We start from the raw sequence: 26,890 nt of genomic DNA, 5'->3' as shown, positions 1-26,890 counted from the left end.
AAAGGATTTGTATAACTATACAAATCCTTGATCAGAGTTATTTTTTACTAGAGATTGCACAATTAAAGATCTCCCATCCAGACCCTCATGAATTATTTGTTTATTTTTGTTTTGTTATTACAGTACGACTTTTGTTGTCTATAATTTATTAAAGCCACTCAAAATCACATGGAACAGTGTAATATAAATGTACCGGATGACGTCATATTTCATGTGATAGTGACAAGTGCGCATGTTTCACGGAAGCTGTCAATCGGCCATTATAATTTTCCACCTGTAAATAAAGTAAATCTTTCGCAGATGACATCCGTATAGCAATCTCATTTGGCAATTAAAGTAAAGAACAGATACTGCGAAAATGTCAGATTTTGACAGTAATCCATTCGCTGATCCAGAAGCACAGGCAAATCCATTTTCCGTAAGTCGTTTTGACAGAAATTCTATGCCAACACACCGGAAAACAGAAAGCACACACATCCCCTATTTACATTTTTTACTTTATAGGGTTTAACATTATTCTTTGTAATCTGTGAAGACATCTTGTTGTTATATCATAATTTCAAAGTCTTGCACGACTGGCTTTTTATAAACTGATTTCACAAACACAGTGAACGGTGACACTACTTCACAACTAATACTAGTAATAGTAATAAAGAACACCTTACATTTTAACTGTACATACATACTTTATTTTAACTGTACATACTTTGAAGTATTTAGCTGTTCATCATGCTAGAGTATCTACACTCAAAATTAGTCCACTCCTGGACGGAAAGATAGATAGATAACCAAAGACTTTACAGCCTTTGCCAGATAATAACCATCGATACTACGATAGTGTTTCCGACAGCTTTTAAAAAGGGCAGGGTAATTTTTTCTCCGAGGTCAGCTTGATCGTTTTCAAAGGGCGGTCTGCTCACCCTTTCCCGACTGCCACCCTGTGCCCTTTTTCTGACACCATGCCCTTTTCGCATGTCCATGACTTTATTGTCGTAATATTTTGATGAAAATACTATAATTCTACCTGTCTTCATGTTTCTGACAAGTTTATGACCCTCGGCTAATTAACATTAATAGCAGGTGTTATAAGTTGTGATTACAGGTAATCCACTTATTGCCATCGGATTGGTCACTAATCAGTAATCAAACATCATAATTGACCATTATAATTATTTTTCAAAGTAAAATCGGTCAGTCAGCATTTCAATTTCAATATTTCTAATAAGACCAGGGCTCACGCTACCAGGCGACTAGGGCGAAGAAGTCGCTTTCCCATCTGACACTTCGCTTTGCCTGACCCTCAAAAGCGAAAACAAGTCGCCCTGTTGTTTACGATAATCGCTTTCGTCATCGGACATTTTCAATTTTTACCAAGTTGATAAAACATCAATTTTTTATTGATTATTAAAGAAATTTAGACATAAACGATTCATTTTCTTAAGAAAAGAGTTTTAAGCATTGACTTTACAGTGTGTAGCAGGTTATTTAATAAAAAGACAACTTTTTATCACTGCATGCACTTCCGGTACTTGTTACTCAGAGAGCGTACATCAATCTAACTTTCGGCGGCAAAATAAGTTTGTTACTTCATTTGAAAGTGATAAAAGTTGCCTCCAGTAAATGTTTAATCCATTTATTGCATTAAAAACGTCATATTCCTTTCCAAATAGCTTGTCAAACATCGTTTATTTTTTTAAATTTTCTTCGTCCGCCATTAACCGTTTACTAACTATGGATCGGAACCGGACCAGCTATGACCGAAATCCGTATTTTTACAATAATAACTACAGACGCATGAATGGAACAGCTGACAAAAGGAAAAATTACGCATTCCACACGCATTAACAGACTTTTGGTTAGATCTAATTGATTAATGTATATAATTCCATATAATTTATATGGATTGTTTCAAAATATTGATTAAAGTTGCTTAACTACTAATATCAATATATTATGGCCCAGCTTAACTTTGTATATCTTTTGATGAGAAACACTGAATTTCATAAACATGATAAACAAGATAGTTTTTAATTGAATTGTAATTCATATATTATAATTTCTTTTCCTTTTTGACATAAAAAAAATTCTTTTTAGTGCTAGATATTTAGTTGGTAGTTTCTCACAAGAACCTAAACTTAAACAACTTTGAATTTGAACTGTTAATTTAATTGTATACTCAGACATGAATTGAACAATATAAAAAGAACATTATTTACATATGACCCTTTATACTATAGTAAAATCAAAACATAGTAGCGCAGCACGCGAAGGAGCACTTCTCTTTCAAATCTCACCACTTCTCCCTATCAGTTTCAAAAAGAGAAGTCACTTCTCCCTATGATTCTGAAGTAGTGTGAGCCCTGTAAGACCACAATTTGCAGTTCGTTTACCATGTTTATCCATTGATGTTTTTATACTTTTACACAAGTTATTATCCTGAAACTAGAAATAGATTCGTCAGTTGAACAAAAAGTCAAAATTGTTTATCCCCGGAGCGTTCACATTTTAATTTCAAAATTTCTCATACGATCACTTAGTGCAGGTTGGATGACATAGTTTCGTCATTTGAACGTATTTTCGTTACATTCAAAACAATCGCAAATATTTTCAAGAGTCAAACATGTGCTTTCTTTATCATGTACTGCGCATGCGTGACCGTATTTTTATAAATTTAATAGACACTAAAACGTAAAATACGAAATCATTTAGTATCAAATTAAATGAGAGAGACAAATATATTTCTACTGAGCAACTTGATAATTTCCTGCCTTTTTGTTAAACACAAACCAATCTGTAGATGTCATGAATCCGGATTCATTCTAAATTTATTATCTACTTGTCACTTCCTGTTTTCATTTCGTTTAAAAATCGAAAGTAAACGTGATCTACTCTTGATAAATTTAAAATAGACAGTCATTTTAATCGTTCAAAGTTTATAAAAATAAATTCCAAATATTGATTTCAACGTTTTTACAGGGATAGTGATAATGCAGTGTAATATTCGTAACAATTTCATTTATACTGTGATACCTGGTTTTAAAAAAGAGGAACCCAACTTTTGGTGATTAGGATGTCCTGTAAAAATAACTGAAATTGTGAACCAAATTTGCGGATCCTCGTTCTAATCTTTTATTTATGCATCACACCAGTCAAGTCATGCCATGACTGCCTACATTTGTAGCATGCTTAAGGTCTTCAAAGATCCTGATCCTGGCCTTAGGCATATGTATAGCTAGTAATATACGTCCTTGGTCCCTTACTGTTACCCAAAATAAGGCTGATTTTCATCTCACGTAAAAGTGACTAAAGCCCTCAAAACTCCTAGCTGAAACCCCTGCTGTTTACATAAGACAATGTTTGTCATGCCCTTTTTATAAGACCGCAACAAATATTTTGGGATCGTATAATGGTATGATGTCTGCGTCGTCCGTGTCGTCGTCCGAAGACACATTGGTTTCCAGACAATAACTTTAGTTTAAATTAATGGATCTCTATGAAATTTTTTAAGAAGGTTCAATACCACAAAAGTTGGGATTGATTTTGGGGATGATGGTCCCAACCGTTAAGGAATTAGGGGTCCAAAACAAACATTTTTCTAGTTTCAGGATAATAACTTGTGTATAAGTAATTTGATTGCTCTGAAATTGTACAACAATGTTTAATACCACAAGTAGAAGGTTGGGATTCATATTAGGGGTTATGGGGCAAACAGTTTAGGAATTAAGGGCCTAAAAGGGGGCAAAAACAACAATTTTTGTAGTTTCCGGACAATAACTTGTGTGTAAGTGTATGGATCTCTCTGATATTGTACCATAAGGTTCCATATCACAAAGGGAAGGCTGGGATTGAGTTTGGGGGTACTTTCCTCAAACGTAGGAATTAGGGGCCATGAAAGGGCCAAAAACATGAATTATTCTAGTTTCCAAACAATAACTTGTGTTAGGTGTGTATGGATCTCTCTGAAATTGTACTACAAGGTTCCAAACTACAAAAGAAAGAATTGGATCAAGTCTTGGAGTAATTGCTCTAAGGGGGGATTCCAAAAGGCGCTGGGGTCCAATTTTTTTAAGGAATTCATATTTTTTCAAAAATTTTCAAATTTTGTAAAAGTTTCAAGAAGTAATCTTCAATTGCACAGTATAGGCAATAGATTTGTAAGATCTTTTACCACATTTATTTTGTGTCAGAAACCGATATTATGTCAAAAATTTGATTACAATCAAAATTCAGACAGTATCAAGCTTGAATATTATATCCAAATTTGCCCCAACTGTTCAGGGTTTGACCTCTGCGGTCGTATCAGGCTGCGCTCAGCGAAGGATTTTATTGAATTATCAATCCGCATGCTAAAGTGCCCTTTTCATGATTGGCTCCCTGCCCTTTTGAAATCCTAGCTGGAACAATGGTTTAATTTTTACTTGTTCCTGTTTGGGGGTCCAGATTTGCAAATATATTTTACTTGATCCTGTTTGGGGGTACAGTTTTGCAAATATCATTTTCATTAGATAATAATTTATTTTTATTCATCCTATAAAACTACACACAATTTGTATAATAGATTTTTACAATTAACTAAATATACACATTTGTACATGTATTTGGATTAGGACAATGTATTTACATAATTTTTTCATGCAATAATTTTCACCTTTTATCAAGATAACAAACATGTGGTAATTATCAACTAACAAAATTATAATTGGAATGACAGATTAATTTTTGATTTTGGGCCCAGTTTTCAAGTTGGTCCAAATCAAGGTCCAAAATTAAACTGTGTTTCATTTCAACATTAATTGAATATATATAGGGTTCTTTCAAATGCTGAATTTAAACGGTTTTACCTGTATTTAAATTTGGATTTTTGGGCCCAGTTTTCAAGTTGGTCCAAAATTAAACTTTGTTTGATTTCGACAAAAATTGAATTTATGGATTCTTTGAAATGCTGAATCAAACCATTTATTTAGAGATTTTGGATTTTGGGCTCCTTTATCAAATTGGTCCACATTGAGGTCCAAAGGGTCCTAAATTAAACTTTTGTTTGATTTCATCAAAAATTGAATTCTTGGGGTTCTTTGATATGCAGATTCTAACAATGTACTTAGATTTTGGATATTGGACCATGATAGGTAAATGTCCAGTTTCAAATTTTTCAGTTCTTTGACCACATTCATTTTGTGTCAAATATTCAATCACAATCTAAATTCAGAGCTGTTTTAAGCTTAAATGTTGTGTCCATACTTGCTCAACTGTTCAGGGTTCGACCTCTGCAGGAAAATACGGTTTGCTGTCACTCTGACAGCCTCTTGTTGGTATATGGAATCCTTACAGGGTCTACATGTTTGTCAAACATGGTTCACCTGACCTTGACCCCTTGTCATGGATAAGTTATCAAGGTTAAGTTGTGTGGTCAAGTTCATATCTCCTATATGATATACAATAGATCAATTATATTTGGTGTATTTAATTATTGTAAGCCAATGTAAGATGTACTTGCAATGTCCACCTGACAGGATCTATCTGACCTTGGACTCCTTTTTCTGCTTGATTGGTCACTGTTAAGTTTCATGTTTAATGGTTCAACTACCTGGAACTCTTTTAGTTTTACATGGATCATTGATAATGTTAAGTTTATGTGATACTAACTTGTAGTAAACCTTTATCTTAAAGACTTTCAACATAAATTTATTCATGACCAGTAAAGCAATCAAGACAAGCATGTTTAACTTTAGTAGATACATGTAGTTGTCTCATTGGCAATCATACCACATCTCCTTATTTTTATAAGACAAACAAACATGTGTACTCTTGTCTCAAATTTACAATGCCTTGATCATGTGGTATCCTATATCATCTGACAGAACAATTCCTCAAGTCTTACAAAGCTTTTAAATTTATAACAATTTGAATAATACTGACCACTTGCCAGAAAATGAACACAGATACATGCTTTCTCTGTGATGTTTTTATACGACCGCAAAAAATTTTGCGGTAGTATATATAGGTATCACGTGGTCGTCGTCCGAAGACATTTGGTTTCCGGACAATAACTTTAGTATAATTAAATAGAAATCTATGAAATTTAAACACAAGGTTAATAACCACATAAGGAAAGTTGGGATTGATTTTGGGGGTTAAACCTAACAGTTTAGGAATTAGGGGCCAAAAAAGGGCCCAAATAAGCATTTTTCTAGTTTCCAGACAATAACTTGTGGAACGGTGTATGAATCTCTCTGAAATTATACCACAAGTTTCCATACCACAAAGGGATGGTTAGGATTGACTTTGGGGGGTTATGACTCAAACCTTTTAGGAAATAGGGGCAGAAAAGGGGGGAAAACAAAGGTTTCCTGGGACAATTTAAAAGCAGTGTAAGGGAGGTAATCCAAACATTTAAAGTACAATGTTGTGTATGTTTGGATTTACCTCCTTTACCCTTCTTTTAAATTATCTATAAAGAAATTTTGTATTGTCTTGAGGTGATTAACTGTCAATTTATTTTTAGAAGTTATTAATGAAGGAATATTAATTTTAGCCATGATTATGTATGTAATTTTCTATTTTAAGACTTTTATGATGTATTTAAATTGGTAATTATGGTTGCAAACTCTATTGGAAATTTGAATTGAGATAATGACCATATCTTGCATGTCTTGAGGGAAAGAATTTTTTTTTTTGGAAAAAGGGGTGGGGAGGGGGGAGTAAAAAAGAAATTAGGGAAGGGGGGCAATCTTTTCTCATTTCTGATTTCAGAAATTTAAAGGGGGGGTGGGCAATTCGCAACAGCATAGTGTATTGCACAAAAGCAAAAATATTGAATATAAATTCAAATCATATTCCCAATTCTAAGTTCTTTGACTACAGTTATTCTGTGTCAGAAACCTATTATTTGTCAAATATTTAATTACAATCCAAATTCAGACCTGTATCAAGCGCGAATATTGTGTCCATTTTTGCCCAACTGTTCAGGGTTGGACCTCTGCGGTCGTATCCAGCTGCGCTCAGCAAAGCATTTTATTTTCTCTATAATGTTTGCTTTATATTACAGGATCCTTCTGTACGTCAAGCTACTGGTGGAAATGTTGGTACAAACCAGGGTACAATGGATGAGTACAATCCATTTGAGGATGGTAATAAAACCCGTCCAGCAGCAGGAGTAAGTTTAATTTCAGGTCAAATTTAGATGGATTTGAAATGTTTGGTATCAACATAGTTTGATTATGCTAGAGAAAACTGAATTAAAATAATGTTTATATATTTCACACATTATCAGAATCAGTCAAAATTCAACATTTAAATATGTAAAAATTTTCATTGTGGGTCAAGGAAATGCTAGGAGATAAATTTGGACTGCCTCTGAGCTCTGGATGAACTGACATGTTGGTGTTAGAGGAGCAAATTGATTTGCCTTTGCAACAGCTGGTCAGTAGTATAATTAGCCCCATAAGAGTTATTGCAAGGATTTTGAGTTCATGGAATATAGCATTCCTCAACATTAAAAGTGCCCATTCTGAATTGACTTGTCTCAGTTATCAGAGTATTTTAGATATACATCTCACACAGCTTAAGGAACAGCAACTCTGCATGGATCTGACTGTTATTAGGTAAATACCATGTACCCATAGATCTTAACCCCATTCATGCTTTTCTTCCTAAGAGTTGCTTTTTGTGGTAAATGTATACATATACTGTCTAGATGTATATGTATACATCATTTTTATAATCATTAATGATAATGGTCGTTTGGACAGTTGGTATTTTGGAAATGATTTATATCCTGATAAAAGGGGTTTATCTTTTTTCCCATATCATTTGGATTAGTTTGGTTATTAGTTAAAATAGTGCATTGTGCAATAGTGTAACAAAGTCACCATCTGCATTTAAATATAACCTAACAAACAAATTTACATAAATAGTACATTGGAAGAAGATAACATACATGTAATCTAGGTTTACATTTTGTAAGGATTAAAATTGTATAAATTGATAATGTTCTATTTATAATTTGTAGTCAATGACTGAGCAGCCACTGTTAGATGTAAATATATGCCAAAGTCCCTGACTTTTACCTTTTTTAGATGAAGCACACCAAAATCCCTTATGAATATATTTTAATTTACATGCTTTTGTTATAAATAAAATTACACATGTTAAACATGCACTCTCTTTAAGATCCCTGCTTTAAACCTTCACTTTTAAAGGACTGTCATAAGCAATAAAAAAAGCCAATGGGGTAGAAATCACTTTTATGTCTTAGGACTATTCCAGAAAAAAAAAATATGTGTGTGGTAGGAGTAATGGAATGCAACAACAAAAAATGTAAAGGTTTAAAGGGATTTTTTGGAAAGCAGAAAAGTGAATACTGTATAAATTTGGCCAGTTAAATATCGGCTTTGAGCGTTCCTGATGAAGGTAAATGCAGAAAAACGCTTCAGATACATGAAATTTATAACATGTTGTTTTCATTTTTTGAATTACATTATATTAATAGTCAGATAATAACATAGTATAGTGGCTATGAGTGAAACATCCACCAACCAAACCTTTATGCATCTTTTTTCTGGAATAGCTCTAAGATAATTCTGCATTTTAAGGGTTTTTTCACACATGTATTAGTAAATTTTGGTATAAAGAGTCTTATTTATTAAGGAGTGCCATATATGATTTCAATGTGTCATTTGCAATAGCAAGTCGAGTCTGTATGTGAAAAATTTAAATGTTCAAAATACATTATATTTATAGATACATGTATTTATAACAACTGATAGCTGAACATTTGCATTGTAGTTTGTTCTGAATAATATAATATGTCAAGTTGTCAGTGCATTCAACATTTATAGGAGGCTTCCAAGAAGAGATTTTGTATACACATGTTTAAGTTTTTTCTTTATAAACATGTATCACATTCATAGGTGGGAATTTTTTACAGGTAAGTGATCCTCACAACTTTCCTTCAAATTTCAATTTAATTGTTCCGGAGTTAAAGGCTACATTCATAATAAATAATTTTACCTCATTACTTGATTCTTACATACATGTACATGCTCTAAAAATGTCTACATCAATTTTGTTTCCTAATTTCCAGGGAGCTGGACGTGGCTCAGTACCTCCCCCACAACCAGCTACACAGCCCGCTATAATGCAACCATCAGAAGAACCTCCACCCTATGCTGCCTCAGGGGCACAGAAAATTGATACATCAGATCTACAGAAAAGACAAGAGGTTGGTAGAATATGTTGTTTGATATAATGGAGAAGTTTAACATAATGAATACGAGTATTAAATCAAAAGTTACTTTTAACAAATATATGTAAGGACTCCCCCTTTTTATACGACCGCAAAAAATTTTTTGTGGTCGTATATTGGTATGACGTTGGCGTCGTCGTCGTCCGAAGACACATTAGTTTTCGCACTCTAACTTTAGTTTAAGTGAATGGATCTCTATGAAATTTTACCATAAGGTTCAATACCACAAAAGGAAGGTGGGGATTGATTTTGGGGGTTATGGTACCAACAGTTAAGGAATTAGGGGCCAAAAATAAGCATTTTTGTAACTTCCAGACATAACTTGTGTTTAAGTGTATGGATCTCTCTGACAGTGTACCACAAGGTTCCATATCACAAAGGGAATGCTGGGATTGATTTTGGGGGTAATTGCCTCCAAATTTTAGGAATAAGGGGCCAAAAAGGGGCATAAAACGAGCATTTTTCTAGTTTCATGACAATAACTTGTGTGTAAGTGTATGGATCTCTCTGACATTGTATCACAAGGTTCCATATCACAAAGGGAATGCTGGGATTGATTTTGGGGGTAATTGCTTCCAAATTTTAGGAAAAGGGGCCAAAACGGGGCCAAAACTAAGCATTTTTCTAGTTTCCAGACAATAACTTGTGTTCAAGTGTATGGATCTCTCTGAAATTGTACTGCAAGGTACCATACCACAAAGGGAAGGCTGGGATTGATTTTGGGGGTAATTCCCTCAAAATTTTAGTAATGAGGGGCCATAAAAGGGCAAAAAAACAAGCATTTTTCTAGTTTCAGGACAATAACTTGTGTGTAAGTGTATGGATCTTTATGAAATTGTACTGCAAGGTTCCATATCACAAAGGGAAAGCTGGGTTTGAGTTTGGAGGTAATTGCCCTAAACGTTTAGGAATTTGGGGCCAAAAAGGGGCCAAAAAACAAGCATTTTTCTAGTTTCCAGACAATAACTTGTGTTCAAGTGTATGGATCTCTCTGAAATTGTACTGCAAAGTACCATACCACAAAGGGAAGGCTGGGATTGAGTTTGGGGTGATGAATCATAAGGGGGTTCAAAAATTTGGGGGGGGGATTTTTTTTTCTTTAAAATTTTCCATTTTAAATTGGTTATTTCTGATTTATATATAAAAGCAAATAATAATGATATGGTTTGAATAGGTAAATTAAAATTTTTTTAGTTCTTAGACCACTTTCATTCTGTGTCAGAAACCTATGCTGTATCAAATATTTAATTACAATCCAAATTCATTGCTGTATCAAGCTTGAATGTTGTGTCCATACTTGCCCTAACTGTTCAGGGTTCGACCTCTGCAGTCGTATCAAGCTGCGCCTCAGCGAAGCATTTTATTTTTAATGTTTACTATGTCATGTATGTTGTTATACTTTAAGAGGGAAATTATGAAAGTTATTAAAAAGAAATGTTGGGTATATGCCAACAGCACAAATGTCCATAAGAGATCTAGAGATCAACATGCAGACTTTTAAAGTTAAGTTTCTTATTCATTTATACCAGTACGAAGTCAAAACGTTCTTACACAAAATTTAAATGGGGGTTATATATTTGTTCAAATAACGGGTTCGTTTTATTTTAATTTTTCAAAATTTTTTTTTTAAATACCCATGGTAAATGGAAGAAATGTATATACAGTACTCGCCTTTTGGATTTTTTACCTGTTTCACCATAGAATTGCAATTGTCCTCAATAGTTGTTTGAATGGTTCTAAGTAAAATTCAAATTGAATTGAAGATGGAAGAAAATTATTTAACACCTGTTTAGGTTGGGTTTAAATCTCCTTTGAATTTGTTGCACTTATTTAAACCGAGTTTTGCTACAATCATCCTCAGAAGTTAGGTTTCAAGAGGATTTTCCATGTTCCCATCCAAGGACCAACAACATGTACATGAGTAAAAGGCACCTTCGGTCATTTTCACTGCATATTTTCAACGTGTAAGGATGATTGTTACTATGATTTTTTTATCTCTGACTTCTTTCAACAATAGAAGCTTTGCTGTGCATGTTGTCATATGGACACATGTATTTGTTTGTCTTATTTTCCACCCTATTCCATTTTTTTGTACATGTGACTTTCATGTATTGCTGACGTTTACTAAAATTTTGAAAGTGAATAAGCCAAAATTGCTAGCTTAAAAAAAATCATTAAAGAGAGTGGTTTTGAGTCATATGACCTGTTATACAAGTTTAATAAGATAATTAAAGATGCACCTAGTATATGATAGTTTTGATTTATGTTGATATCTTTATTAGGAATTTATGTTGATATCTTTATTAGGAATTTATGTTGATATCTCTATTAGGAATTTATGTTGATATCTTTATTAGGAATTAGAGAGAAAAGCAGAAGAATTATCAAGAAAAGAAAGAGAAATGAGGAACATGCAGTATAATGGTATGTCTTTTTGTTGGAACTTATTTTCCAAGTGAGGTAGTAAGTTTTCAAGCAGCATATATATTTTTATTAAAATTTAGAAATTTTTGTACATGTATAATAACAGGCAGTTAAAATGTAGCTATAAAGAAGTTACAGTAAATAGAATGTATATTTACACTTAAAGTCGAGGAATTATCATATCTGTTCCTGTCATAGTGGAATTATGTTTGTAAAGATAATCACGTTGAAAGTTTTTATTACTGGGACTAAAAGTGTGTTCTCAAAATTAGCAATGGTTATTCTAGAATCAAGTTCATTGTATCATGTATATGTATCTTTTTTATCCAGATCGACAGAACAACTGGCCACCATTACCTGGATTTTGTCCTGTTGGTCTATGTTTTTATCAAGAGTTCATTGTATCATGTATATGTATCTTTTTTATCCAGATCGACAGAACAACTGGCCACCATTACCTGGATTTTGTCCTGTTGGTCTATGTTTTTATCAAGAGTTCATTGTATCATGTATATGTATCTTTTTTATCCAGATCGACAGAACAACTGGCCACCATTACCTGGATTTTGTTCTGTTGGTCCATGTTTTTATCAAGAGTTCATTGTATAATGTATATGTATCTTTTATATCAAGATCGACAGAACAACTGGCCACCATTACCTGGATTTTGTCCTGTTGGTCCATGTTTTTATCAAGAGTTCATTGTATCATGTATATGTATCTTTTTTATCCAGATCGACAGAACAACTGGCCACCATTACCTGGATTTTGTTCTGTTGGTCCATGTTTTTATCAAGAGTTGATTGTATAATGTATATGTATCTTTTATATCAAGATCGACAGAACAACTGGCCACCATTACATGGATTTTGTCCTGTTGGTCCATGTTTTTATCAAGAGTTCATTGTATCATGTATATGTATCTTTTTTATCCAGATCGACAGAACAACTGGCCACCATTACCTGGATTTTGTCCTGTTGGTCCATGTTTTTATCAAGATTTTAGTGTTGATATTCCTTTAGAATTCCAGAGGACTGTAAAATTTGTATACTACTTATGGTGGTGTAAGTTTATATTGTTATTTTATTACAAAAAAATTACCTTAGAAGAAAAATAAGTATTTACAGTACATTGCATTCAACTGGATAAAATCCTAATGATAATTTAAGCACCAGTAAATATAATCTCTGTGAAGTCAGTTAAATAAACATCTTTAATTTTATAGCAGTCTCACTCTGTTGAATGAAAAATTTACTAAGTTTTAGAACAAAACCTACAGTTGATTGTATAGGGTTGAATTCCGGTATTTTTGGTGATACATGTACCTGTTATATTTTTTTGTAGCATTAAGGATTTACTTTATATTTGAATTGTATAATTCAACTTATATTCAAATTTGTGGTGCAGTTTTTTCATGTAAACAGTTTTAAACTATACCTATTGAATATGAAAATTTTCAGCAGTTTGAAATATTTATACTATTTCGAGTAAATATGACAATTTTCATCCTACTTTATGCTTGCTTGAAATGAAATGATTTTATATTTTTAAATGTGGTCAGCTGTTATAACAGAAAGCATAATATCACAGTAAATAGTAATCTGAATATTTATAAGATTGATAAAATATGTATTTTAATGAATTTAGTCATCGTCCTTCTTCAGTGCATTTATTTAATAAATAAAATAAGGTGTATAAAATTCAAATGAATGCTATAAAGAATTTTGAAAGGAAATGCAAAAATTGTTGAAATTGAATTTTTCCAATATAATACAGCTGAATTCTGACTTATCAATCTAATAAGATTTCTTTTTCTTTCAGTTTATGTTTTAGTTCTACTTCTTAATGTCTTGGCTAGTTTAGCTTTTTTCATTGTGGATGGTGATGGAGGAGTAACGTTTGGATTATCAATTGTTTGGTTCGTCTTATTTACACCATGTTCTTTCTTATGCTGGTATAGACCTGTCTACAAAGCTTTCAGGTAAGATTGTTACAAGATAGAAACATTACAATAATCTGCCTTTAAAACATACTAGTTTTGTTAAGTTACCGAAAATGTTATGTGCAAGGAAAATTGAGCAAACTCTTTATTAGAATAGAAAGAATAGGAGGTAAAGGCACCTAAAAAAACAAATGTGATACTAGAAAATAATCCTATCAACTATCCAATATAATCCAATTTTCACATTTTAACCTCACATGAATATGAGGCATGGCTGTTAAACATCCAGTTGCAAATTAAATGCATGTTTAGGACGAGAACATTTTAATGCAATTTGAAGGTGAACCCTGCTTTAAACAAGTACAACACGCTTAGATGGAAATTTAACTTGCTAGTTCACAAGGGAACTGTCTGCTGGAAGACATGTCTCCCTACCTGATGTAAATATTAACTATCAATAAAACAAGTAAAGACCATTACATGAAATTCAAAATGTATATTATCTTTGATGTTAAATCTGTAATAAAAATAAGGATAGAGTGAAGTCGCATATTATTAATTCTAATGCATGACTGTTTGTCATCTTCATTTTGATTTGATAATGCCACAAATTTCAGGGCATCAGTACCTCCCTTGATGCAAGCAAGGACGTCATGTAAATGATTTTAAAAATGTGCAATTTAATATGTTTTTTTATCATTTTGTTTGATTAGAATTGAGATATGAGTATTGTATTTGAAGACCTACAGCCATTTTACCGGCATCAAACTCTGAATTGATTGTCCTGAATATCTGTTTTCTGGGTCACTAGTTAACTCCATTTGTGACCATCAAATCTGTATCAACAAATTTTAAAATATCCTGAATCATTACACCCAAAGAAGACAATTTCAATACTTTTAGAAAAAAATTACAATAAGGTGATGAGAACTCCTGGAACATACATGTATTCTCTACTGCATATTGCAGCTTTCAGAAGACAAAAAATTATACTAAATGCATATAGGTATCATTGATACAACCCTAATGGACTTATGATGTTTTTTATTGCAGGAGTGATAGCTCGTTCAACTTCTTTGTATTTTTCTTCATATTCTTTTTCCAATTCCTTGTGTGTATAATCCAGGCTTTAGGAATTTCTACTATTTCTGTGTAAGTATGTCATATTTTGTTTGTTGTTTTAAGATTATTGCATGATTTTTTTTCTTTTTGTTTTCAGGAGTGATAGTTCCTTCAACTTTTTTATTTTTTTCTTCATTTTCTTCTTCCAATTTCTTGTGTGTATAGTGCAAGCATTAGGAATAACTGATGTCACAGTGTAAGTATTTAATTACCAACCAAGCACTTGTCTCACCCATACACACAACCACTGAGACCACATTTTAGCATTACCTCAATGGTAACCTTAACCAAAGCATAAGTTTTTTAAGGACTGTTCTATGAAAACATACAGTGGACCCATGGAAGGCATCATTGAATCTGAACTGTGAAAATTTGTCAACCTTTTTTTATGCCCCCGCCGCTAGGCGAGGAAACATAAAGTGTTGCCCTTGACTGTCGGTCTGTCCTTCCATGAATCCCATTTTTGGTTTCTGCACTCTAACAAAATTTTTCTCATCCAAATTTTATGAAACTCATACACAATGCTAAGAACCAAAACTCACAGAGTTTAAATTTGGGCAGTGATTTACTTACCTTTCTAGATGCCCCTTTATAACTTGGAAAATTACAAATTTTTAGTTTCCACAATCTAACTTAAGTTTTACTCGTGCAAATTTTATGAACTCATATACAATGCTAAGAACCACAACACACAGACAGACTTCGAATTTGGGCAGTAAGTAATTTAATGGTTTAAAGAGTTATGTCCTCCTATGACTTGGAACATGTCCTTGGACACATTCTTCTTTTATTTTTTATGGTGAAAATGTGAGTGAAATTCAAAAGTTGCCTTAGTAGGTGGCTACACCATTTTAAAAGTGCCTTGCCTGGATACCTTAAATGTTTCTGTGGAACAGTCATTGGTATAGTCGCACAAACCTTTTGCAGGTTTTTCAACCTTCAATATAAATGCAAAACACAAAATAAGTTCTGATTAACCAAAAAAAATATATATATGCTTACAAGACTTGTACAATAAGGTTAAAAAATTGCTTTTCATGTTGGAAACATTTATTTGCACAGTTTAAGCATGATTTATTATGAAATAATATTATATTTTAAAAGTTTCTTGTGATAAGTTTGAACTATTCATTTTCTTCATCTGTTTCTTTCTTGAAGGACAGTTTAATTTTGTATACAGTTAAGATTTTATTTAATTTTAAAAATAAATGTCACCATATTTATTGTTGTTGAAAATTTTATTATTCGGACAGATAAAATAGAAGCTAACACCATTTTGATAAATGAAGCAACTGAAATTCAAAGGAGATTATTAAGATCATTCAGTCTGAGAAAAAAATTTAGAAATTACTGTCTTGTTACCTTAATATATCTGAAAATACTGTGAAGACTGGTTGATTTGCAGTAAGAAATGATTATCTGCACCGCCCATGTGACATATTCTTTGATTCATGAATAAGTATATAATTCTGATGTCTCTTAAAATATGTCTGTACATATAATGATATAAAATATTTGAAAAATTATATTGCAGAGATGATTGTTTAAATTCTCAGTTTTTTAATGTTTTGCATATTTTAAAACAACAAATTGACTGAAAGATTAAATGACATGCAAGATTGTAAAGCAACATAAAATGCAGATGGATGCTTATTCCAACTGGTTTTTTTTATGGATTTGAAAAAACATATATACAGTAAAAAACCAATTGTTCAAAGAACAATTGAAGGTCTTTCCACATCAATTTTCTAAATAATTGATAAGCTACTTGTGTTTTACTCAAAGTTACTATTGGCATCCAATGATAGGTTTCTTCATACAGACTCAATAAATATATGGTTTCTATATACTTTTGCCTGAAATAAGGGAGATAATTACCAACTTCCAGTTTAGAAAATGTCACTTCCAGTCTCGTATGATAGCTTTATTTACACTGATTCCAAAAATATATGGTTTATATATACTTTTGCCTGTAAAAAGGGAGTTAATTGGCTACTTCCAGTTGAGAAAATGTCACTTCCAGTCTCGTATGATAGCTTTATTCACACTGATTCCAAAAATATTTAGTTTGTATATACTTATGCCTGTAATAAGGTAGCTAGTATGCTATTTCCAGTTTATAAAATGTCACTTCTGGTCTCAAATGATTGGTTAATGTATGCCCATTCAAAAAAATATATGGTTTCTAGGTACTTTTCCATGAAATAAGTGCAAAAATGACTACTTCCGGTTCGCTCAAGGTCACTTCCTGTTGACATTTTTCAAGGTCATATGTCACCCTAAGCAAAAGAAAAAAAAATTAGGCAAAAGAAAAAAAAATTAAAAATAATCAGAACAAAATCAAAAGGTCTTTCCATTGAACAGTGAACAATAATCAGAACAAATACAATAGGTCTGAAAAGTGGAAAGACCTAATTATTTTTTTTAAACGGCGGCAAAACTAGGAAAATTTAGGTATTCATTTGAGGGTTAACTTCTGCTTTTTGTCGAGCCTGCGACTTTTGTTGCAAAAGCGAGACATAGCGATCCTACATTCCGTCGGAAGCGTCCACAAATATTCACTCTGTGGTTAAAGTTTTTATACGACCGCAAACAAATTTTGTGGTCGTATATTGGTATGACGTTGGCGTCGTCGTCGTTGTCTTCCGAAGACACATTGGTTTTTGCACTCTAACTTTAGTTTAAATGAATGGGTCTCTATGAAATTTTACCATAAGGTTCTATACCACAAAAGGAAGGTTGGGATTGATTTTGGGGGTTATGGTACCAACAGTTAAGGAAAAAGGGGCCAAAAATAAGCATTTTTGTAACTTCCAGACATAACTTGTGTGTTAGTGTACGGATCTCTCTGACATTGTACCACAAGGTTCCATATCATAAAAGGAATGCTGGGATTGATTTTGGGGGTAATTGCCTCAAAATTTTAGGAATTAGGGGCCAAAAAAGGGGCAATAAACAAGCATTTTCTAGTTTCATGATAATAACTTGTGTGTAAGTGTATGGATCTTTCTGAAATTGTACTACAAGGTTCCATATCACAAAGGGAAAGCTGGAATTGAGTTTGGGGGTAATTGCCCAAAACGTTTAGGAATAAGGGGCCAAAAAGGGGGCAAAAAAAACAAGCATTTTTCTAATTTCATGATAATAACTTGTGTGTAAGTGTATGGATCTTTCTGAAATTGTACTACAAGGTTCCATATCACAAAGGGAAAGCTGGAATTGAGTTTGGGGGTAATTGCCCAAAACGTTTAGGAAAAAGGGGCAAAATATAAGCATTTTTCTAGTTTCCAGACAAAAACTTGTGTTCAAGTGTATGGATCTCTCTGAAATTGTTCTGCAAGGTACCATACCACAAAGGGAAGGCTGGGATTGATTTTAGGGGTAATTGCTTTAAGTTTTAGGAATTAGGGGCCATAAAGGGAAAAAAAACAAGCATTTTTCTAGTTTCATGACAATAACTTGTGTGTAAGTGTATGGATCTTTCTGAAATTGTACTACAAGGTTCCATATCACAAAGGGAAAGCTGGATTTTAGTTTGGGGGTAATTGTCCTAAATGTTTAGGAATTTGGGGCCAAAAAGGGCCTAAAAACAAGCATTTTTCTAGTTTCCAGACAATAACTTGTGTTCAAGTGTATGGATCTCTCTGAAACTGTACTGCAAGGTACCATACCACAAAGGGAAGGCTGGGATTGAGTTTGGGGGTGATGAATCATAAGGGGGTTAAAAAAATATGGGGGAGGGATTTTTTCTTTCTTTAAAATTTTCCCTTTTTAAATTGGTTATTTCTGATTTATATATAAAAACAAATAATAATGATATGGTTTGAATAGGTAAATAAAATTTTTTTAAAGTTCTTAGACCACATTCATTCTGTGTCAGAAACTTATGCTGTGTCAAATATTTAATCACAATCCAAATTCAGTGCTGTATCAAGCTTGAATGTTGTGTCCATACTTGCCCCAACTGTTCAGGGTTCGACCTCTGCGGATGTATCAAGCTGTGCCCAGCGGAGCATTTTATTCAATTTTAATAACTTTCTTAAATATCCTGGATTTCTACCAAACTTGAACAGAAACTTGTTTATGATCATAAGATAGTATCCAGAAGTAAATTTTGTAAAAAAAAAAATTGTTTTTTCCGTATTTTACTCTTAAATGGACTTAGTTTTTCTGCCAGTTAACATTACATTCACTCTGTGGTTAAAGTTTTTCAAATTTTAATAACTTTCTTAAACTATCCTGGATTTGTACCATACTTGGACAGAAGCTTGTTTATGATCATAAGATAGTATTAAAAAGTAAATTTTGTAAAAAAAAATTTCCTGTTTTTCCGTATATTACTTATAAATGGACTTAGTTTTTCTTCCAGTTAACATTACATACAGTCTGCAGTTAAAAGTTTTTAAAACATTTATTAGATTCATAAACCATCCTGGATTCTTACCAAACTTGAACAGAAGCTTCTTACATTCAAAAGATAGTATCTAGTGGAAAATTTTTAATAATTATTTTCCCATTTTTGTTGAGCCTGCGACTAACAGCAAAAGTAGGCGAGACCCTGGGTTCTGTGAAACCCTTACAAATTTTTTTTATTTGAATTTTATTTTATGGTGATGGATTTGTAATAAGTATCTCTGGTTCCATTCATTTTTGTTGAGCCTACGACTTTTGTCGAAAAAGCGAGACATAGCGATCCTACATTCCGTCGGTGGTGGCGGCGTCCTCAAATATTCACTCTGTGGTTAAAGTTTTTGAAATTTTAATAACTTTCTTAAACTATCCTGGATTTCTACCAAACTTGGACAGAAGCTTGTTTATGATCATAAGATAATATTCAAAAGTAAATTTTGTAAAAAAAAAATCCATTTTTGCTGTATTTTACTTATAAATGGACTTAGTTTTTCTGCCAGTTAACATTACATTCACTCTGTGGTTAAAGTTTTTGAAATTTTAATAACTTTCTTAAACTATCCTGGATTTGTACCAAACTTGGACAGAAGCTTGTTTATGATCATAAGATAGTATCCAGAAGTAAATTTTGTAAAAAAAAAATTCCATTTTTCCGTATTTTACTTATAAATGGACTTAGTTTTTCTGCCAGTTAACATTACATTCACTCTGTGGTTAAAGTTTTTAAAATTTTAACAACTTTCTTAAACTATCCTGGATTTGTACCAAACTTGGACAGAAGCTTGTTTATGATCATAAGATAGTATCCAGAAGTAAATTTTGTAAAAAAAATCCAGTTTATCAGTATTAAACTTATAAATGGACTTTGTTTTTCTGCCAGTTTACACTACATTCACTCTGTGGTTAAAGTTTTTTTTTTAAATTTTAACAACTTTCTTAAACTATCCTGGATTTGTACCAAACCTGGACAGAAGCTTGTTTATAATTAAAAGCTAGTATCTAGAAGGAAATTTTGTTAAAATTTTGTTCCATTTTTTCCGTATTTTACTTATAAATGGACTTAGTTTTTCTTCCAGTTAACATTACATACAGTCTGCAGTTTAAGTTTTTAAAACATTTATTAGATTCATAAACTATCCTTGGTTTTTACCAAACTTGGACAGAAGCTACTTACAATCAAAAGGTAGTATAAAGAGGAATATTTTTATTAATTTTTTTCCTCATTTTTGTTGAGCCTGCGATTAAGAGCAAAAGTAGGCGAGACACTGGGTTCCGCGGAACCCTTACGAATTATTTATTTGAATTTGTCTTTTGGTGGTGGATTTATCTGAAGAATATTTTTGCTTGTTCCATGATAATTCATATGGATTGTAGAAATATACATTCTAACACTGCATTTAGTGTGATGGGGGATTTCTACTCTCACAACAGTTCAATTTGAAATTTAAAATGTGAGGCTTGCTGAGCATTACAAATATCTAAAATTTAGCTGCAGACAGTGGATAAATGTTTTAACGTATGAGGTTCTCTAATGATTTTTGGAAGATGTAGTGTAGGTAAAATTTATCCTTTTTCAATGATATGCAAGAAGATCATGTTCTTTTTGTGAGACGTCAATAGGCATGGCCACCTTTTTTCGTGAGATCACAATAGCAAAATAAGAGGAAAGCAAGAAAATTTGACTTCAGATTGATTTGATTTTTGGTGTTTTAACGCAACTTTTAAGCACCGTTTTTGGGCAATTTCGTGGCAGCCAGTTTTTATTGGTGGAGGAAGCCGGAGTGCCCGGAGAAAACCACGACCTTCGATAGGAAAACTGACAATCCTAGTCAATTAAGATTGGAGTCGAGTGCACCCGCATGAGCGGGGTTCGAACTCACAACCTCAGTGTTGACTGGCTAGTGATTACAGTAGTAACTACTTAGACCACTCAGCCACCGAGGCCAATGAAGAACTGAGATCAAGGGAAAAAAAGTTAACCATTACGGGAAATAATAAATCGTTTAAATATAAGAGAAGTTATATATAGTGGAAATGAATAATTACAACAATATTCTGTTTATGATATATGAGTTGCTGTTCAATAAATAAAAACTAGTTTTTGATAAAATAATGTTTTTTTTTATATATGCAGTGTACATGTATAGGAAAGAAAAATAATGTTCTATATTTTATGTATTAATAATATATTTTGAATAATGATTCTGTTGATAAAATTTTATTGTTTTGTATAATGATGCTTTTCTGAATGCCATTTTGACAGAGGAGTCTGTTTAATTTCAGTGGAATGATAAGTGGACTTAAGCTGATCGCCAACAATGTTGCAGCAGGACTGATGATGATCTTTGTTGGCATTTTATTTGGTTTTATTGCAGTTTCTAGTTTTATTGTCTTAATCAAGGTAGATGGTAACACCGGGACAGTCCTGCATCTGATGTTTTATTTTGTTATGCTTACAGAAAATACTTCAAAACAAGCTTTCAAAATTTTTATAAATCTTAGAAAAGTTTGTGTATACTTTTGAGTATTTGGTTATTAAAGTGAAAATTTGAAATCATGTAATAGGTCAAAACTTGTAGATGTACTTTGTCACATGTAATAGATTTCAAAGTATTGTTTAATTTGTAGTATTTTCTATATTATTTTAGCTTATTTGCTTATTTCAAACAGGCGGGAGGTCAACCTTTGCATGACAATCATATTTTGAAATACTATTGCCGGTATAATTTTTCAGTTGACATATTTCACTATATTTGTGGTACCTACAGAAACATGAAAATATTCATTTGTAGAAGAAGGCATTTCATAATTTGATAAAACAATAAAAACTTGTATCTGAATATGTTGTATATAAAAAAATCACTCAAATTTTTATGAAAACAAATATGTGAAATCTGTTTTGACAATTAAGTAGAAAAATAACAATTTTGCATTGATATCTGTACATCTAATCAGTATGTGACAACCTTGTAAAAAAGAAGTTTGTAATCTGAGACTAAGTCTTTACAAGTTGTTATTTTACACTAACCTGTCCTATAATGGTGAAGTTATACAGTAGATTCCTGGGATAACTAGGTTGATAGTAGGATACCATATTATGTTATGTTTAAATTTAACTTAGAGCCATTTCATATTGATTGTAATCTAAATATATATTAAAGTAATAATTGCAAATCAGAAATGCTATACCAAAGATACCATTATAATTTATTATGACTGGCTCCAAGTTCCATTGGTAAAAGAAAACCTCATCTTTTATATTTGTGTTTCCCTCGTAATTATAGAACCTTTCCATATTATATTTTTAGGGGCTGGATAAATGGTCTAGGAGTTGTGGGTAAAAAACCTGCTGCAGGGGCCATTATGCTATTTATAGCTTTATTCTTTTCCATTTGTGCTATTTTGCAGTTAGTTTTACTACTTAGGGTATGTATATATTCAAAAATACTTGTATAATTTTACATATGAAATAATTTGATATTCCAACAGTGGATGGATAAATGGTTTTAGAGTAGTTGGAAATCATACTGGTACTGGTGTGATGATGCTATTTATAGCATTCTTCTTCTCCATGGCAGCTGTGTTTAAAATTCTCTTACTGATCAGGGTAACGATGCCTTAAGCTTGTATACTTCCTGCTGCAGTGCATTCAAGACACGTACAATTCTCCACGAATTTGATGTTAAAGCATTCTACACTTCATCACTACAAATATACTCATGTGTATGCTCCTTAATCTCACAAATGAAAATTAAGAAATAAAAAGTAAAGAGAATACTCTTTGTGAACATAATGTCTGAAAATGATATCAGTCATTTTGCTATGTGTTTTTGGCATACCTTCAGTATAGCCAACAATTATAGAGTTCAATGAAAGACCATTGGACCAAAAACTTTGCCAGATTTTGTTCATTTGAAATTTCACAAATTGATTTACGATTAATACCAAATCTTCAAGCAAATATAAGTGATGTTGAATAGAGAAGAAATGTCCATAAAAGTTTTTGTAAAAGCTATTTGATGAATTTGATTTGGGCACTTACACCACAGTGATCCTGCATGTTAGAGAAATATGTATGCCAATAATCTTGTAGCAATCACACATCCAGATATCTGTTCTATTTTCCAAAATTTCTTTTTATTGGTAAAGAGATCAAATGTAATTTGGTTTTAAATTATATAAAAAGGTGTTAAGGATCTAATTCTAGGTTATGTTATTCGACATTTAAGAGAGGACATTGTAGTTTTGTTCTGTACTTAAACAATATTTTAGATAAAAGTATTACTGTTTGTATTTTTTTATTAGAATGATAAGCAAAATTGATGAGAGTTGTCATTTGAGGAAATATTGCAAGTCAAATTTTAGTATTGCTCTAGTTAATATACTTTGATATGAATTAAAAACCTTTGACAGAAAATGTCAGATTGGGTTCCTTTGTTTTAAGTAACTATTAATTTGGAAAAAAATATGTTGGCCAACTTTCTGTTTATTGTTTGGTCAAAATGTTTGATTTGTATCACTTATTGATTTTGTTCAGATAAACTTGAGATTACAATAATGTTGGACTCGTCTGTTTGACTTTTAGGTGCACAGAATATACAGAAGTACTGGAGCCAGTTTTGCCAAAGCTCAGCAGGAATTCTCCACTGGAGTAATGAGAAATGAACATGTACAAAGTGCTGCAGCTAATGCAGCAGCAGGGGCTGCTAAAGGAATGGCTAGTCAGTATGGATCAAATAATAAATACTGAACTCACTCAGAGTTGTTCCAGCCAAAGTTCCTCAATTAGAACGCTTGAAAGTCATGTGATAAAAAAAGAAGTTGGATGGTGCAGTTGTGAGATTTTGTTATTTATTTGTTTTAATCATTTGTTGTTAAGAACTTATTTAGTTTATAATGATATCATATCATGTTGCACATTGTATTGTAGTCCAGCTGTATGAATAACTTCAAGGCAATTTATCTAATTCTGGTCAGCTCAGGATTAATACATAACATCTACAAGTCCTGATTAGGCCATAGTAAAGTAGTACTATATTTTCACCCCTGTCTAGTGGAAATTTTTAATCCACATCTTAAGCATACAATAGAAAGAAAAAGTTTCATTTTTAAACTTGAAATAGTTCATTTTTATACCATAAATAGTTATGATGAAAAATTGTTGTCAGCCTACTTCAAAAGTCTGTTTAAGGTGATTGATGCCACTCAATTAATTATTTTGCAGTTTCTCTCACATTTTAGTTTCAACAACATCAGTAAGTACCTGCAGTAATATTCCTCTGTGTTTGATACAGTGTTTACCTAAGTATACTGGCAATCAATGTAGAATAAGATATCAGTTATCCTTGAGTCATATTTTGTTTGTTTAACAAGTTTGTTGGAAGTAGAGGTATTAATACACATAAAAGGCATACGGTTTATATATACATGTACTTTATTGTAATGTCTTATAAGGCATATTATTTCTTTTAAAGAGATAACATTGAAGTAGAATTTTATGTTCTATGATTTTATTGGAGCAAATGTTGACTTTGATAATTACATTTGAAATCAGAGACAAGTATAATTTATTTCTCAAAAGAAATTTTAATAAGTGTTCATATCGTAAACAATTCCATAAAAGTTCTTAGGATCATAACATTGTTGCAAATTTCCTAAAGGGAAACAAAATTTGAGATAGTTAATGTTGTACAGTAATGGAAGAATGATATTAATTGGAATGAATCTCTGAGCAAGCATCTTGAAGTTAAAAAAAGCATTGAACTCAGAATGGGCTGTAACCTGTGGATTACTTTTTTTGAAAGAAATGGTTCAAACCATGAACATTATTTGTTAAAGACTGAAGTCTTCCTTTAGGTTTATTGCTGAGCATTACACGGAAAACATACAATGTAATATAAATATTTCTCAGTAGTGCAACAGTTTCATAAATTCATTATTAACTTTCTATGGATGGAGATATTTTGAAACATTAAAAGTTCTTTTACAATAAAGCACAACAGTTTTTATTACGTCTTGAAACACAAGCAGAACTAATTGCATGACTTTGTCTTGTGCAACTACTGAAAACCATTGTTTTTATATTTCCAAACCAAAAACTAATGGCATTATTAACTTGATATATTTAACATCATTGCATATATATTTTTAATGTGATATAACATGTATATCAGCATATTAACACAATTAAAGTGATGAAAGGTATAAATAATGTGTAAATGCTGTGTTATGCAGAAAACATATTACTAGGTTAGATGTTACACTTTTTTCTCAATAAATTTCTTTCTAGTCAAATGCTTTTTGTATATAAGAAGATAGGACATACATACATGAATATTTTCTTTGCACAGTGATATGAAGCAACGTTTTCATTCAGTTCATTATATTTCCTCATTTTTATCATTTCACTTCTTCATTTCATTTTAATCTTGATTGTAAAAAAAATGTAAAAAAAACACATAGTAAATAATTTGGTCATAATTAAACAAATATCCATTTATGGGTGATACATAATCGTGAATACATTTGTAAATTTTTCTGGATTCATGTGATGTAATTATTGATGATTGTATGATAACATTGCTTCTGTCTTGTACTTATAATATGTTTACTTCCAATTATCAACAAGCTTTTCTATTTGTTGCAGATACTTTAAACTATTTCATGTGCAGAATGAATTGAAAGTGATATTGTCAAAAACTTGCTTGTACAAATGGCTGCTAGAGCAATATGTTGTTTATTATTCATGTTTAATTGGGAACAACTAAAGCATATTTTTTAAATTTATGTATACATGTATTCAGTGTCATATAAATCATTTTTTGTTACTTTGGGTATGTTGTTAATTCATATATACAGTTTATGTTCAATATTTCCTTTACTTTCCAATTTCAGTTGTCTTAATATACTAATCTGAATTGGTTTTCAATATTCCAAAGTGAAAAATATGTAAGACCATTTCACAAAACTAAATTCAAAATACCAGTATAAATGGAAAAATGCAACAAAAATGATTATGTAAAAATGTGAAACAAGTGATTTTTTTTACTGAATTCAATGTTAAATGATTTGTAGTACTTGAAGGGTAGATGTGTGTTATTTTCAGTATTAATATAGTATATATTTAAGTGATTGTTCGAGATCATTACAAGATAGGACACATTTTCTAGAAATTATACTGGAGGCAACATGATTATATATTATTTACCCATCCCATTAAATAGATGAACCATTAATTAACAAATTATGAATTTGTACAATTTATTGTAGTATAGAAAAATAGTCCCTTTGTTGTGTTCTTGAATAAATAAGATAGAAAGAGTACTGTCGTAACATTCCAGCTACATTTTAGTAAAAGTCATAGAAATTGTAATATGGAAGGAAAATGTGGGGTTTTTATATGTGTAAATGAAAAATGGGCAAACTTGAAAAAATGTTAAAAAAATATACACAAACCTGGGAATGCAGTATAACCAAAATAAAAAACAATTACACAAAGATTTAATGTTTTCATGTTATTCACATATTTGATCAAAAGTTTCATTGTACTGTGTTTGTTAATATTTGTTTTTTTGGAAAGCAATAAACAAAATTTTACTCCTATCTTTTAATAACATATAAGTATGTCTGTTATGCAAGATTATACTTGTTATAAAGAGGGTTTATATGTATTCATTGTAAGTTGTAGTATAAATTATAATTGTTTTGCTGTACTAAGCCTCTTAATAAATGTAAATTAAGAAAACAA

General features: G+C 31.7%; 1 protein-coding gene across 3 annotated transcripts; it reads left to right on the top strand.

The window, feature by feature from the left end:
- Window positions 1–203: 203 nt before the first annotated feature.
- LOC127734137 (secretory carrier-associated membrane protein 1-like) lies at window positions 204–26,890 on the top strand. Of its 3 annotated transcripts, none has more exons than XM_052243819.1 (9): window positions 204–418; window positions 7,046–7,153; window positions 9,083–9,220; window positions 11,602–11,668; window positions 12,605–12,733; window positions 13,491–13,650; window positions 14,665–14,763; window positions 21,427–21,544; window positions 23,729–26,890. In XM_052243819.1, the coding sequence occupies exons 1-9, from the start codon at window positions 359–361 to the stop codon at window positions 23,891–23,893; spliced, it is 1,044 nt and encodes a 347-aa protein (XP_052099779.1). In that variant the 5' UTR covers window positions 204–358; the 3' UTR covers window positions 23,894–26,890. The 3 variants fall into 3 exon arrangements, with proteins under 3 accessions (XP_052099779.1, XP_052099777.1, XP_052099778.1); XM_052243817.1 differs by lacking the exons at window positions 14,665–14,763; window positions 21,427–21,544 and adding exons at window positions 14,831–14,929; window positions 22,452–22,569 and having other exon boundaries at window positions 206–418; XM_052243818.1 differs by lacking the exon at window positions 21,427–21,544 and adding an exon at window positions 22,452–22,569 and having other exon boundaries at window positions 207–418.

Source organism: Mytilus californianus, unplaced genomic scaffold (assembly GCF_021869535.1).
Source record: "Mytilus californianus isolate M0D057914Y unplaced genomic scaffold, xbMytCali1.0.p SCAF_3, whole genome shotgun sequence".
Classification (NCBI taxonomy): Eukaryota; Metazoa; Mollusca; class Bivalvia; order Mytilida; family Mytilidae; genus Mytilus; species Mytilus californianus.
The sequence above is the reverse complement of the archived record's forward strand: the minus strand, read 5'-3'. Positions and strand labels throughout refer to the sequence as shown.

Bases quoted from the DNA above. Each gene is read 5' to 3' on its own strand.
- LOC127734137 (XM_052243819.1), top strand. From the start codon at position 359: ATGTCAGATTTTGACAGTAATCCATTCGCTGATCCAGAAGCACAGGCA. The intron at 9,221-11,601 runs GTTGGTAGAATA...TATCTTTATTAG, and splicing joins ATCTACAGAAAAGACAAGAG to GAATTAGAGAGAAAAGCAGA. The intron at 12,734-13,490 runs GTAAGTTTATAT...TTTTTCTTTCAG, and splicing joins TGTATACTACTTATGGTGGT to TTTATGTTTTAGTTCTACTT.